Consider the following 16,285-nt stretch of genomic DNA (forward strand, 5'->3'; position numbering starts at 1 on the left):
TGAAGTTTGTAGAATCTACGGACTCGTTAATAAATCTGGCGAATTTGATTCAGCTCAAAATGATTAACTGCAGATAACTCAACTGCAATAATGCATATTGATATGGAAATTACATAGAACGGTGTCATTTTCACTGAGATTTTAGTTCAGTAAGCTGGAAAGGTCCAGGTTTAAATTTGGCAAACAAGTATTGAGACTTTAAGGCATTTGAGCCACTTTTCTTGGGGCGGTTGTACAGATCAAATTTGGTGGTTGTACCAAAAGATCATCTTTGACGGTCATCTTTGACGGATCATCTTTGGCGGTTGTACAGATCATCTCAGATGGTCTTTGGTGCATAAATCGCTTCATTCACGTACGTAATGCACGAGCGTCATATATTAGTTGTTTCATCTTTCTTTTTTTGTTTGTTAAAGAAAACAGGAATTTTGGAACTGAATATCGCTGTGTGGACTGTGGATGCAGAATATTGAATTCCGTTGCCATGGTAACAGATGATCTATACATGGGAAGGTATCTATGATTCTGTGTTATGTTATATACGAACAGGAAACATTATACACAGGTGTGCTAAAATCTGATAACAACATCAGATCATTGGGATTATTTACCCAGTTTTTTAACAGTGCTTATTAACATCCTTAATGATCAGAATACTGAGAAACAAATATATAAGTTACCATTACTATTATTCATGTCACAAGGGTGCTGAGAGGTACCCACAATGTAGACAAATGCCGGTGTGACAGTACAGAGTGTCCCCCTGTACAAAGTGTCCACGGGGACAATCTGTACCAGCATATTTAGTCCGGTCGGACATTATCTGCTGAAAATTGTGTCCCCACCTCACAGCAAATATAGTCCCGCCGGACGAAATGTCCTGGTACAGAATGTCCGCAAATACTTCATAGCATATTTTGTCCCGCATAAAATTTAAGCATTTCGACATTCAAAAGGCAATTGAGTTCATTATATCAATAATTAGAGCAGATGCATACATAGGTAGATGTTACAGGAAATAAATGAGACGTTGTGCGTTGCTGCAAAACAAAAAATAGAACGGGAAAAAAAGAAAAGAAAAAGAAACAAGTCTTCCATCTGTAGAAGATGTTAATCATGTTTTTGTTGTGATTGCTGCTATTTTATCCTCCGTATATGTTGCATGTTGTATTCGGCAACTACATTGCGTTCATAGTCATCTTTACAGAGGGAGAGATAGTATAAACCTAACCCCCCCCCCCCCAAACGGAGGGCGGGTACGGGATAGGGAATGCAACAGCTACAACAAAAAATGATAATTGCAGAGGTAAAATATTACGAACTTTAGGAGTCCAAACTTCATTGTTGCCGTATTTCCCTAACACACAGTGGGTAAGATTTGGCAAGTATGGTAACTGTACTTCATGGCTCTACGAGAGTTGCCTAGCCAATATGAAATTTCATCCGTGCGTAAAGCTCATTATAGGACAGGAACCGAGGGTGTTTTCATCCTAAACGAAATCGGCAACGCTGTATACAAAACTCAGGCCCATACACATAATTTTGAGTGCAAGGATTCGGGGGGGGGGGGGTGGGATGGTAAGTTATCGAATGTGTGTCCTGGGGAGGCGTCTTCTTAAGTCTGTGACCTATCTGTGATGAGTTCCAAAATATTTTTGTTTGCTAATAACAACCATGAAGTAGCTGGACTAGATACTTCTCTGACCTTGAAAATGTCAATACTTCCCCAACCCTCTCCGTATGGGCTTGACACCTATTTATTGACTTTCATTACTACTTTACTTTTTTATCCTTCCTTATTTTTGTCACTCAATCGTCGAGTCAAGGTTTTCTCCCTCTCAACAAGGTGGAGGGCCATTCCCCCACCCCCTGCCCCTAAGCTCCGTTGTGATGGCCATGCGTGAAGCAAATTTTCATTTGTATAGACAAATGGCATTCCAGGCAATTCCAGTGATAAAGGTTCGTTGTTTCTTATTATGAATGTTTCTTATTGGACAAAAGTGGTTCAAATTAGAAAAGATATATTAGAACGATACCCTCTTCAAAAGAGCTGCAAACATACAGGAAACAAAACAAAGCCAAACAAGGGAAAGAATAAAGCAAATAGGACAGAGCAGGATGCAATATGCTAGATTTTTTGTCTCATCATGTTTCTCACACTTTAAATATGTCATTCTTGTAGAGAAAAGTTTGTTCAAAGAAAGTTAATATAGTAAAAATCAAAACATGAAATTGGATGATAGTCATGCACAAACACAAAATTCTGAATCTATATCAGACTGGGCAAAGAGTGAAAAATGATTATACATGGGATCAGGGAGGTAGGAGCCGGGGGGGGCACTGTCTGTACATGCTATTTTTAAAATGGCATCCCATATCTTTTTATAGCACGTTTAACAATTCACAATCTCAATAAATAGTATTGATAACATACTTACACATCATACATCATATTTAAGTGATATGGCCGGTGTGTATCGGTTTATAGCATATCGAGTGGTGGTTGTGGAATGAGAAAATGTCCCTCTGATGTTGTGTGCCCACACCCACTTCCTACCCCCTGCATGGGGAAATTTAACTGGAATGATGACTCTCCCTTGTAGCTCTGATGCAACTAAAGATAATCCATGCTTTCTAGAGCATCCTTCAAGCAGGGAGGTATTGCTTGATTAGAATGATATACTACTGTCACTCTTCTTCAAACAATATGTACTTGAAACTCTCATAATCCACATGAAGAACATCCTCTTTAGAGTTTGGCAAAGACCTCAATAAAACCATGCAGAAGTTTCCCTATTAGAATTCCCCCCTTGAACTGCTTTCCACAAACAGTAGGATTACCTATATAATGCTTTAATGTGCAACTTGATACCGTCAAAAATTTAATCTTGATTGTAAATTACAAATAAAATAGCTGATTCTCATGTATCCAACGGGTTTTTCGTTAAGACTTACACAGAAATCCATAACAGCAAAAGTTACAACAGGAAGAAGAATATGGTCGGTTATATGTTTTACTATGAGAACTTATCTTGAACACAACTTCCAGAACCAAGAAACACGCCTTCTTATTTGTTATTTAATGAAGTAATGAGGTGATAAAGAATTTCGAGCGTCACATCCCTTCGACTACGACTGGCAGTGAAAAGTCAATGGCCTGTCTTTGCTTAAACGTATAGCAGCCGACGCAATTTTCTCTCATGATATGTTAGAGTGAAAGACAAGATTATTGTCGGTAACAAGTTAAAAGAAAATCGTCTAGACATGTCTTCTGTAACCTCATACATACTCCCTCCATTGGTGGTCAGGGATGAGATACCAGTACAACCAAATCTGTGCAAAATAAAAGTTGAAAGCAATATTATGAGTAGTGAATACCACACTGTAAGTCATATATAAAATAAATTATCATCTTGAAAGGTTATGTGTAAGCTCCACTACCAAGATAATTAACATTCACCATGTTGTTTAAGTGTAGACTGTATAGTGTACAACTGAACTATGCTTAGGCATTGAGTTAATTGGATGATCTTTTATTATGACACCTACATGTTTATAGGATTACTGGCTCCATTTTATTAATTGGAAATTGCATGTCATAATTTTGGCGCTATATTGTACAGTTCACTACCAAACCTGAAAAGTTTTAACCACATGAGCCAATACAACATTTGTGACATATTAATTAAATTTAATATCAGAAATTTATCAAATTAGAGTAAGCTAGGATACAACAGAAATTTGATGCCTTTTGGTGCTCTATTGATGTATGTGTGCATGGTATGACTGTTTAATGCCGATCAAACATTAATTATCCTGAATCAGGATCCATGGGGGTTCAAAACATCCTCTGTATGACCCAAATGCAAAAACAAATAATGCTAGCTTACCATTATTATAGTAAAATGTACTATTATACATCATTTTGCATCAAGAGACCTAAACATTGCCTTATTTTGCCAAAGAAAAAGGGGTCCCTCTCCCAGGTTTCAGGAAATATCCCCCACCACACACACAAACACATTTAGCAATTTTCCACAACGGACCTAACAGAGAACTGGTACCAAAACTCAGTTGATACATTATCTCTCTTATCTTGTCGAAATTCCTGTCAAAACAGCCAAGTAGTAATAAGTTCACACTTTCTAAACAGAAAAGTTCCCTGTGGTTACAATATCAAACTGTCCAACACCTTTTTGAAAAACAACACACAATAGGTGGTGTCTAGCTGTGGAATGTGGTCTTAATTATTTACTCATCAATTGTTTGAACAAATAAACTGCGTCTGCTGCAGTGAAACATGTCCAGCCAAAATCACTTTTTGGGGATGTAGACCAAATTAAGACAATTGTCAGGCTATATGCTACTTAAGAACCAGAGGTGGAAACTTTGCAAGTAAATATAGGAACAAAAACTATGTACATATAAACTTGTTAATGGGGACTTAACCTGCACATTTTTACAGTACACTTTCTCGGTTCTCACCTACCTTCGTGACCTTTCTGTATGCTTAATACCTATTTGGAAATAATTTATACTCAAACACAGCATTCTGCCATGCACTACAAGTTATTTGCATGGTACAAATAACAGATATGATGCCATTCATATTGGAACTAACTACAGAAAATTATTAACTTTTTAAGACATGCTTACCTCATCATCACATCAGTAATGCAATAAGAAGTTGATGCTGCAGTCTTGTCAGGCACTGCCTTAGTCTCAGGCCACTTTGAATAGAAGTCAGACAGTGTTATGATGTACAGTCGCTTGGCAGCTGTCACTGGTAGAGGACCAATAAGATCTACACCAACCTGTTAAGAAAAAAGACAGCATTTAGGTGCTAATTTCAAAAACAATTACAAGTTGCAGGCTTTGCCTTGACTGTTGTTCTATTCCATTGCTTCATTCTGTACACAGATCTAGATAAAAACAGTGGGATATCTGATCGAAACAGGGTGTTGGTGGATTTAGGCCAAATATTTTTTACCTTGCAAACATGAAAATGTAACTTACACCATACTGTACCATATATTTACAATCTCTTCAACCACTAAACCAGAAAAATGATACGCCACTTTTTGCAACTTACAATTATATTCCTATATTGATGGTTGCTCTGCAGTTAGGCCAGAGTGTGGCTTAAAGGTATGCTGTATCGGCCTTAAATATGCCAAATTTTCACTATGGACAAAATTCTTTAAGTATGTTTATTTCCCTGGAGGAAATTTACCTCACTGGGACATTCAATCATCTTGTGTCATCATTTAGAATGTCTGAGCACAATTTAAAGGGTTATTACCCCTTGGAAAGTACTTTTTGAAAACTTTTAGCAATTAAAGTGGCCAAAATTTAGGCCAATACAGACTACCTTTAAACTTGTAAATGTTGAATTTGTCCAGAAAGAGTGACATTAACTATACTAAACCTTCACGGCATACTGCGGTCATCTTGTGCAATTAAAACAGATTGAGAATTTACCTGTTTCCATAATCCAGTTACAGGAATGCTATGGAGACTTGTTCGTAGGTCTACAGGACAATGACGCTTTGACATCCTGTTGAACATAACTTGTTACATCAACGTTGATAGTTTTCCAATAGAATCTAGACATAGTCTGTTGTCTGGTTTATCTATGCAAAGATGAACACCTTCAAAGAGATAAGAAAATTCATGATCAAGGAGATATCATGTTTTTTTGCCCACCCCCCCCCCAAAAAACAAAAAACAAGCACACACAAATATATGGGCTGCAGGATTGGTAGTTCTAGCTGAAGTGCCTTAAAATTGAATTACAACTCTATATCGGTGTTTGAAATGGAATATTCCCATTATTGTACATATTGCATGGCCACTATTTGGGTCTATAGATATTTAAGGAGTTTTCTTCTGCAGTGAGGTTTGGCATGTAGAGAATATGCCACACCTAAAAAAGTACTATCAGGCCTTCAATATCTGTTCTTACCAACCAAAATTAATGAACGTGAATTTGTTATGTACAGTATTAGTGCCACTTTCCTCTAGAAGTAGTCTAGGCTATATGCTATAGTCCAATAATAGCATTTTATAGTGTCCGATGCATGCAAACCAGACTAGCTCTGTAAGCTTTAGTGATCTGTTGTTATCTTTTATGATAGGCAGGGCGATAAAAGGTAGAAATTTATAATAATTTTCACAAAAATTTGTTAAGACAATTGGGTAAACAAAACGAAAAGAAATAGGCCCTAATAACTTTGTTCATGCACTTACAACTTTGCTCAAGCATACAACTGATTATAATATTGCATAAGCAATTGCTTGACTTTTGCGAATGAGTTTTTACAACTAACCAAACGTGGTAAAAGAATATCATGATTTGTGCACCAATCAGTTCTAGAGGCCTGGTTATAGTTTAACTGTGGAATGGCCGTTCGCCATTTAACAACCAATACCATATTGTGTATCCTATACTGTAAGTTACAGACATTACCTTATAGATGTCACTAGTCAGTATGAGCTGCCTCGATTTGGGCGAGTTGAGAAGCCCTAGATAGCAAAACTTTCCTTCAATTTCGGTACGCAAGAGTTCCATTTTCAGCCAGTCTGAAAGACTGACTTTGTCTCCGTAAGATCCTTCTCTGTTTTATTCTTGTAAACCCACTTGGATAGCTCTCATCTCTTAGAATATCCGCAATTTGTCTCACGTTTTCTGTTAGCTTTTCCATTTTTAGTTGTCGCACGACTTTACTGCTAAAATATACGGAAGCCGAAATGCGACAGTTTGCTAATAATACGGATACTGCCAGAGTCCATTACTAATTAAATTTTTGCTACTCGAACGTACATGATAATGCGGACATAGTGTTCAGGGGGACACAATTTACAACCAAATATGCGACCAACAAATAATGTCCCCCCTCGTTTCATCATAGCATAAACTGTCCTGGGAGACAGTCTGTACCAACTGGCCTTGTACAAAAGGTCCGGGAGACTAAATGTACTGGTAAATTCAGTATAAACTGTCCCAGTGGGACTGGGACAGTTTATACTGAATATGGAATATTTGCGACAGTTTGTACTGCTACACCGGCTGCCTGTGTCTCGTGACAAAGTACCATAAAAGTACCACAATAAAGGTTGTTTAATTTTCGAATTATTTTCTCGAACATTTCGCGAATTGCTTAAACGCACAGACATTATTTGACATTATTATTACAGTATTTCTCATTGTTTTGTCTCTTGGAGGGTGAGGAGGGGGTGGTGGGGGTGATTTGGGGTCGGGGTGGGCATGAATTCATACAAGAAAAAGCAAGGGGTAGTGGTCTGCCATAAACTTTAGTGTGTAAATTAAAGCAATAACGAGAGATGTCACGCAGAAGTGTTTATACGACAGTATGTATTTCAAAGAATATACGGTAGTCTTTAAGAAAATTAATTACCACAACTTTCAAATATCAAATATAATTTTCATGTCAGCTGCACTGTATTGTTAAAAGGCACATCATATCATAAACTACAACATCAACTTTATTTGTTTGTGATGACTCCCCTGGGTCAAGGAATTCCTTGTTATGCTCTCTACGAAAAGTCGTACATATTTATTTAATACAAAAATTACATCTGAAAAAAAAATTTCTTCATGTTTTGTACATCAGCTTTTAACATTACATATACATATTGCAATGAACTTCATCTTTATGTGATATCAGTTTCGGTTGCAAGCTGAGTAAGTATCTGAGTAAATACACCAATAGCTTCCTTAAGTCCACCACCAACGCCGCATCCCACCAACCCCCCTTCCCCCTCCTCCCACCCCTTCCTCCACGCTTCCCCCGTTTATGTTTACACCTTTTGGTATTAAAGTTATACTCCGCTATTGTTTGTAAATCTTCGGTAAGATGAACCTTTTTTCCTGAGGACGAAGAACAATCCGACAGCCACGATGAAGACGGCCAGTAGGGTCAGCGTCACAATTAACCCCACCCTCTTAGTTTTCCCCCCTGGAAGTGGGTCACCACATTTAAATTCTACAAGTAAACAAAGAAGAAAAAAAGAAAGAGAAAAATAATCAACGAAAAGCAAACAATGGAAAAAAAAGGAATATTAAGACCTTTTCGTTCATCATTAACGTTTCTTTGAATAGCCAAAGTAAGCAGCATCCGTGAAGTTCTTTTGCTTGTGTTCGTACAACAAATACTGACGGGACTGAACTGAATCACCTCATCTTCGCAGATTAGCTCTTCCCTTTTGTAATCATGACAATTAGTGATGTTATTAATTTATAAAAAAACTTGATCATCGAATTATTGGCGTAACTTTTGGCTTAAGACACATGTTACTGACACCACCTTCATTCATCTCCAAGAACAAAAGTGTTGAAAACACCAGACAAAAAAATTTATCAGCAGATCATAAGCCTATTCATCCCCGTGAATCAAAATTGTTGTCGTTCATGATGACGTCATCATTCATTTAGCTCAGCTTCTTAATGACCCTTTTTTTGTCAGCTATTCTATTGATTCATCAATCCATCCATCCAACCATCAATCAATCCATCCATCCATCCATCCATTCATCCATCCATCCATATATCCATCCATCCATCCATCCATCCATCCATCCATCCATCCATCCATCCATCCATCCATCCATCCATCCATCCATCAATCAATCCATCCATCCATCCATCCATTCATCCATCCATCCATATATCCATCCATCCATCCATCCATCCATCCATACATCTATCCATCCATCCATCCATCCATCCATCCATCCATCCATCCATCCATCCATCCATCAATCAATCCATCCATCCATCCATCCATTCATCCATCCATCCATATATCCATCCATCCATCCATCCATCCATCCATCCATCCATCTACGAATTATATTTCTTACTTTGTTTTAAAACGTAAATTGAAATGATGTCAACTCTCGTAGCAGATTAACGCTATATATTTACTCAGAGAAATGAATTGTTATTTCCAGCTTTCTTTTGTCCCTCCCTCCATTCCACCCTCCCCCCTCCATTCCACCCTCCCCCCCCATTCCCCTCCCCATCCTCACTCTCTCCTGAAGTTTGAACAATGGCCAACAAGAGTATTTATTTACATTAGTTTTAAGGCTTACAACTTTCCTGTCAAGCGTGATTGAGAGAAGAAGTATACAAAATCTTACCGTCGCCGTAATCTTTGTCTTTGGTCGATTGGACAAACGGCTGGAATTTTCTATGAGTAATATCAAGAGTGATGCTTGCAATCTCTTCCGTCCACTTATCGTCACAGAAAAAATAGTCCCCAACAGGGGCTTCCAAGAAAACAGAGTGTCGATCGCCTACATAAGTTTTGACGTCTAAAAATGGAAAAAAACATGGGAGTTAATTGCTTCTCATAAAGTTTCCGGCGTGGTTTATCAGGGGGAGGAGGGGGATTTTAATTTTACAGTTGCAAGACAAAAACAGAGAGATGATGAAGAAAGAAGCACTTTGAATAAATATCGGCCATCACGGGTAGATTGACACACATAAAGATAAAACAAGGAAGGCACTTAGGCACCCCTGGTGTTAGAAAACCGGGCCGGGTGGGGCGAGATCAGAGAGGGCGCAGTGGCCTACGACGTTATGGGGCGTTGTCATGATTGAAATTACTTCCAAAAGTATTCCATAATTTTCATAATTTTGTGGTATCTTAATTATGAGAATTTATATAAATGTAATAGAATATTTCAACCACGAAACAAGAAGACTATATTTTACTTTTCGTATTTGGTATATGGTCCTGACTTTTAAACTTATTCCTTGCGTGTGCAGAGCGATGGGGGGGGGGGGGGGGTGACGGGCGAGGCCGGGGTTAGACAATGGGGGTAATTGTGTTATTTGGACCCGTGCTTTCATTGTTCATTTGTACTTAAATATATGAAAACGAACCGAGAATGGTATACATTATTTTATGTCACATATTTCCTTGGACACCCTTCCATATTTTCCTGCCCCCCCTAATTGAGCCTGGGACTGTAACATCCACTCCATCCCACCCACCCACCCACCTCTCTCTCCCCATCCACATCCCCAAACATGACTGTCATGTGATCTTGATAAGTGATCTTCCAGTGGCATTATACTTACCGATCAAAAGCGTAAAATTGAGTCTTGTTAACTTGTAAGTATCGTCGGCCATTTCAAATTGTAAATTCATCTCGAAAACTTTCGTCGCAGATGTTTCCTCTTCTAAGAGCAAATTAAACAGCGCCACATCTCCCATACACTTTGAGCCATTGCTAGAAGCTTCCGGAGGTATCTCAATGGACTCACCCTACATAGACAAGAAACGGATGACAATATTATACAAATAATGAATGGTTATGAGTGCAATAGTGCAAATATTTCATTGAAGTTGAAAGATGGAATGTTCCATTCAACGAGGCGCAGCCGAGTTGAATGGAACAAATTACATCTTTCAAAGAATGAAATATTTGCACTATTGCACGAATGGAAACCATTATTTGTTTTATACAACACCTTCAAATTTGGATATAATTGGATGTAAAATGCACTCATGCAACAGATTTTTTTGAACAGACAGGTTTCTCTGCTCTCTTACCATTGAAAAAAGTGCTATCAAAAAAGTATAACACATGGTTCTATTTCATAGAGTGCAATAGAGCGGATTTTGCATGCAATCGACGAGCAATTGACCAATCAAATGGCCGGAATATAAGTAGGTGTTGTATAAAACACATTATCGCGGCACCAGAATTATAAGAGTGGGCGCAGTGGATGGCAAGCAAACAGCTTGGTGTAGAGGGCGTGGGGTGGGGTGGGTGGCCAAAAACTTGTTGTAATAAGTGCACATCACGGGCAAATTAAGGGGGCAGAGAGGTTTCAGTATTTTTTTTCAGACACGATTACAATTTTGCCTAAAGTCATTCAGTAATATATATTAATATTTTCTTCGTCATCTCCATATGCCACGGACGGATGGACGGACGGACGAACGGATGGATATATAATTAAAGATAAACTGGTAAAATAGTTTACAAGCCCATAGGGTGACGTAAAGTTAGGAAGGCTACATTTGAGATGGGTTGTTTTAACCGTAACAACTGATGAAGAACGTTTTTACTTTAATTATAATTGTCCCATATTTTTGCCATTGGAATACTCCTTTAAGAGCACGAAGCGAATTAATACCCAATACCATTTCCAGTATTTGTCCTATAACGGGATATTACCTGAGCAGACTACGAACAAAACGTCACAATAATGGATGGATAGAGGGTTTCATATTTACGTATACCTCGCCCATATACTTGAATACACCGCCAAGCTGTATTTTCATACATTCCTGTTAACGTATACCTCGCCCATACTTGAATACACCACCAAGCTGTATTTTCATACAATCTTATTAACATATAGCCTACCTCGCCATACTTGAATGCACCGCCAAGCTGTATTTTCATACATTCTTGTTAACATATACCTCGCCCATACTTGAATACACCGCCAAGCTGTATTTTCATACATTCCTGTTAACATATACCTCGCCATACTTGAATACACCGCCAAGCTGTATTTTCATACATTCTTGTTAACATATACCTCGCCATACTTGAATGCACCGCCAAGCTGTATTTTCATACAATCCTGTTAACATATACCTCGCCATACTTGAATACACCGCCAAGCTGTATTTTCATACAATCCTGTTAACATTTACCTCGCCCATACTTGAATACACCGCCAAGCTGTATTTTCATACAATCCTGTTAACATTTACCTCGCCCATACTTGAATACACCGCCAAGCTGTGTTTTCATACATTCTTGTTAACATATACCTCGCCATACTTGAATACACCGCCAAGCTGTATTTTCATACATTCTTGTTAACATATACCTCGCCCATACTTGAATACACCGCCAAGCTGTATTTTCATACATTCTTGTTAACATATACCTCGCCCATACTTGAATACACCGCCAAGCTGTATTTTCATACATTCTTGTTAACATATACCTCGCCCATACTTGAATGCACCGCCAAGCTGTATTTTCATACATTCCTGTTAACATATACCTCGCCCATACTTGAATGCACCGCCAAGCTGTATTTTCATACATTCCTGTTCACATATACCTCGCCCATACTTGAAAGCACCGCCAAGCTGTATTTTCATACATTCCTGTTCACATATACCTCGCCATACTTGAATGCACCGCCAAGCTGTATTTTCATACATTCTTGTTAACATATACCTCGCCCATACTTGAATACACCGCCAAGCTGTATTTTCATACAATCCTGTTAACATATACCTCGCCCATACTTGAATACACCGCCAAGCTGTATTTTCATACAATCCTGTTAACATATACCTCGCCATACTTGAATGCACCGCCAAGCTGTATTTTCATACATTCCTGTTAACATATACCTCGCCATACTTGAATGCACCGCCAAGCTGTATTTTCATACAATCCTGTTAACATTTACCTCGCCCATACTTGAATACACCGCCAAGCTGTATTTTCATACATTCCTGTTAACATATACCTCGCCATACTTGAATACACCGCCAAGCTGTATTTTCATACAATCCTGTTAACATTTACCTCGCCCATACTTGAATACACCGCCAAGCTGTATTTTCATACATTCTTGTTAACATGTACCTCGCCATACTTGAATACACCGCCAAGCTGTATTTTCATACATTCTTGTTAACATATACCTCGCCCATACTTGAATGCACCGCCAAGCTGTATTTTCATACATTCTTGTTAACATATACCTCGCCCATACTTGAATACACCGCCAAGCTGTATTTTCATACATTCTTGTTAACATATACCTCGCCCATACTTGAATGCACCGCCAAGCTGTATTTTCATACATTCCTGTTCACATATACCTCGCCCATACTTGAATGCACCGCCAAGCTGTATTTTCATACATTCCTGTTCACATATACCTCGCCCATACTTGAATGCACCGCCAAGCTGTATACATTCCTGTTAACATATACCTCGCCATACTTGAATGCACCGCCAAGCTGTATTTTCATACATTCCTGTTAACATATACCTCGCCCATACTTGAATACACCGCCAAGCTGTATACATTCCTGTTAACATATACCTCGCCATACTTGAATGCACCGCCAAGCTGTATTTTCATACATTCTTGTTATTATATACCTCGCCCATACTTGAATACACCGCCAAGCTGTATTCATTCCTGTTCACATATACCTCGCCCATACTTGAATGCACCGCCAAGCTGTATTTTCATACATTCCTGTTAACATATACCTCGCCATACTGGAATACACCGCCAAGCAGTATTTTCATACAATCTTTCCCATCCTTAACGACAGTCCATTCCCCGAACTTCTTAGCATCGGTCGTCATCGGCATGGTGAAAGTTGTAGTCGCTATCACGTCCGTTACAAAACTTGTCGTCATATCAGTTTGAAGATTAGTGGTAAGTTCACCTTAAGTTTGATCGAAAAGAAAAGTGGAAAATATAGAGAGCATTCTGTAAACGAAAGCAAAAATGGTATATATTCTATCGGTCGGACATCTGCGATTTGTCGCATGACCCGAGGTCAAATGTCGACACAGCTGTAATTCTATGCGAACGGACTGAAGACAAGTTGAATGTTTTAACCATACACAAAGGCGTAGGAGGCGGGGGGGGGCTGGGAGGGGGGCTGCAGCCCCCAACCAAAGTTTTTGGGTGAAAATTCGGGCATTATGCTGAGAATTTTTCGGGCACCTACTGAAAGAATAATAATTTGCAATGTGTTTTTCAATGGTTAAACTTATATTATTATGATCAGTATTGTTGTAACGACTTCCCCAATAATTGTAACCAATATGGAAGGGTAATAACACGGAAAATGATTGTATGTTATTGGCATGTGATGTAATAACCTATGAATGCCTATATGAAAGGCATTCAAAGTAGAATCATCTTATTTGCTAAGGGCATCTATGGTCAGGCTCAGATCCCTATTGACTGCCTAAGAAAGCCTCTGCGTAGGAGTCGGAACATGCATGATATGCATTTCTGCCAACTGTATGCCAGTACCAATTGCTATAAGTATAGTTTTTTTCCAAATACAATTAGGGATTGGAATAGTCTGCCTTCAGACCTCATTAGTAGTTCCAGTGGTTCTGTGAATCCTGTCACTTATATCAGTACTCGGGTCAGATTTAACTAGTTATTCTCTTGACGTGTGTGTGGTGAGATATTGTCCCTTTTTGCGGATGTGTCACCGTATCGAAGACGAAGACGAAGATGATATGCAGATTAACATGTTGAACGCGCGCGGAGCGCGCGAAAAATTTTGGTTATATTTTTCGGGCAAGTCGTTACAGCCCCCCCCCCCCCCCCCCCCCCAATCAAATTAGGCTCCTACGCCTATGACCATACAGAATTAAGGAAATAGTTTCCAGGGAACATACGAACCGAGCCAAGTGCTATTTTATACGTACAGACCGCTAGGCTTATGAATATGTTGAAACAGGTAGGCCTATACTTCGTTTTACATTAAGTATATATAGTTTAGTTGTTAAAACGCCAACGTTATGTTTTGTATTCCAACCTGTTGTTGGGCATACCTATTCCCGTATAATATTTGCATGACGTGTGGATCTTCTCCCGAAAATGATTTTGTTCGCATACATGCGTAGCACCAACTTTCATTACACTGCAGAAATAGACCGAATTACTAACCGACTTAACAGGAAACGAGCATCAATTGTATATAGCCTATACATTCGCATATATATAATATAACATATATAACACCGTGTAGAAAGAAAAGATCTATATAACAGTTGATGGTAGGCTATATCAGGGATGAGACTGAGCCGGGGAAAAAAAATCTGAAATTTATCTATCGCCGCCCTGGAGGAGGGGTTTAAGGGGAGGGGGTGTCCCCCTCCCCTTTAGAATTTTTTTGTCAGGTAAGGAGGGCTTAGATGCAAAATGGTGGACTCTAGATGGAATCTATCACATCACGTAACTCGCCAAAAAAAGTGTGGAATTTCTGCTTGTATAATTTATCCATTAGCTTTTTTGAACCAAAAAAAGGCTTTTTTGCTTGCTTTGTGCTACTTGATTCCACCACTGGTCAAATTCGGTGTTCCTTCCCTTCACAGTCCAGCATGTTCGGCAAAAAAAAATAAAAAAATAAAATTAAATAAAAAAATAAATAAAAAATAATAAAAAACGCGAATTACGAGAAAAAAACGCGAAAATGAAAAAAAAAATCGGAAATCCGCGTTTCCGCGGAAGAGTCTCATGCCTGCTATATACGTATATTTTTGTCTACCTAAATTTAATGATTACAATCGTTCACATCAATAACAAAACTGTCCACGTACAAGATATAGCAAATCATGTGAAAGAAAAATTTCGTCAAGCAAAATCAAAGAAATGTTTCTTAATTTCTTTGAAACATATACTACTATATTGAAACAGAAAATTGAATACTCATGCATGTAAGTACCGGTACCTGTTATGGGTGAAGTAGGTGCGTTTGTTGTTGCGTTGGTTGCCGTGGTTTTTGCCATGGTTGTTGCCATTGTTGTTACCACTGATGTTGGTTGGGCGACTGTAGTGGTTGCATTTTCATCCAGTCTCCATACGGCTTGAGCTTCGGCTGATAAAGTTCCAGTTGTCAGGATAAAAACTGTTATGTCAGGTTATAAAACAGTCGTTATTAGATTTTAAAAAAAAAACGGCATACTTTAATAAAATACATTTTTTGTGTAATAGCTTCTCAGCCTTTTGGCTAAGATCATGTGTCGGATATGTTCCCTTTTGAGGGGAATGGTGATACACACCCGACGATGATCACACAGTCACAGTCTCTATGCAATTGGGACTGGGGTTGAGAGCGGATCAGTCGTTCGGTTGTTTCAAGTTGGTTTTCGTGCCCAGGTTCTTTCCTGGGTGACTTCTCTTAAAAAGTGTTTTTTTTTTATGTTTTATTAATCGGTGCAGATATCTATAGACAGGACTAAAATCCCACCAAACCGCAGTTCAAAATGTGGTAATTTCCATACATTTGTTAGCATATAGGCCTAAATTAATGTACTTCTTGTTATTTAAAAATGTCCTTTTGGTGTGAACGTAAAAGCTTATTAATTACAAAGTGTTGTATTGCTGAAATATATATATATATATATATATATATATTTATATATATATATATAGGTATATATAGATATATATATTTATATATATATATAGGTATATATATATATATATATATATATAGGTATATAT

At 38.3% G+C, this 16,285-nt stretch overlaps 1 protein-coding gene across 2 annotated transcripts in view; it reads right to left on the bottom strand.

Moving 5' to 3' along the window:
* LOC139974640 (uncharacterized) overlaps window positions 1-16,285 on the bottom strand; it is a 199,104-nt gene that overhangs the window by 180,647 nt on the left and 2,172 nt on the right. The window contains exons 2-6 of one of the 2 annotated variants that reach the window (XM_071981866.1): window positions 15,510-15,686; window positions 13,297-13,478; window positions 10,109-10,295; window positions 9,163-9,336; window positions 7,835-8,006 (exon numbers count right to left, since the gene is read on the bottom strand). In XM_071981866.1, the coding sequence (XP_071837967.1) occupies window positions 7,843-8,006; window positions 9,163-9,336; window positions 10,109-10,295; window positions 13,297-13,478; window positions 15,510-15,686 (884 nt within the window). In that variant the 3' untranslated portion in view covers window positions 7,835-7,842. Of the gene's footprint in view, window positions 1-7,358; window positions 8,007-9,162; window positions 9,337-10,108; window positions 10,296-13,296; window positions 13,479-15,509; window positions 15,687-16,285 lie in introns of those variants that run through there. The other variant, XM_071981865.1, reaches the window with a different exon arrangement.

The sequence above is a fragment of the Apostichopus japonicus genome, chromosome 10 (genome assembly GCF_037975245.1).
Source record: "Apostichopus japonicus isolate 1M-3 chromosome 10, ASM3797524v1, whole genome shotgun sequence".
Classification (NCBI taxonomy): Eukaryota; Metazoa; Echinodermata; class Holothuroidea; order Aspidochirotida; family Stichopodidae; genus Apostichopus; species Apostichopus japonicus.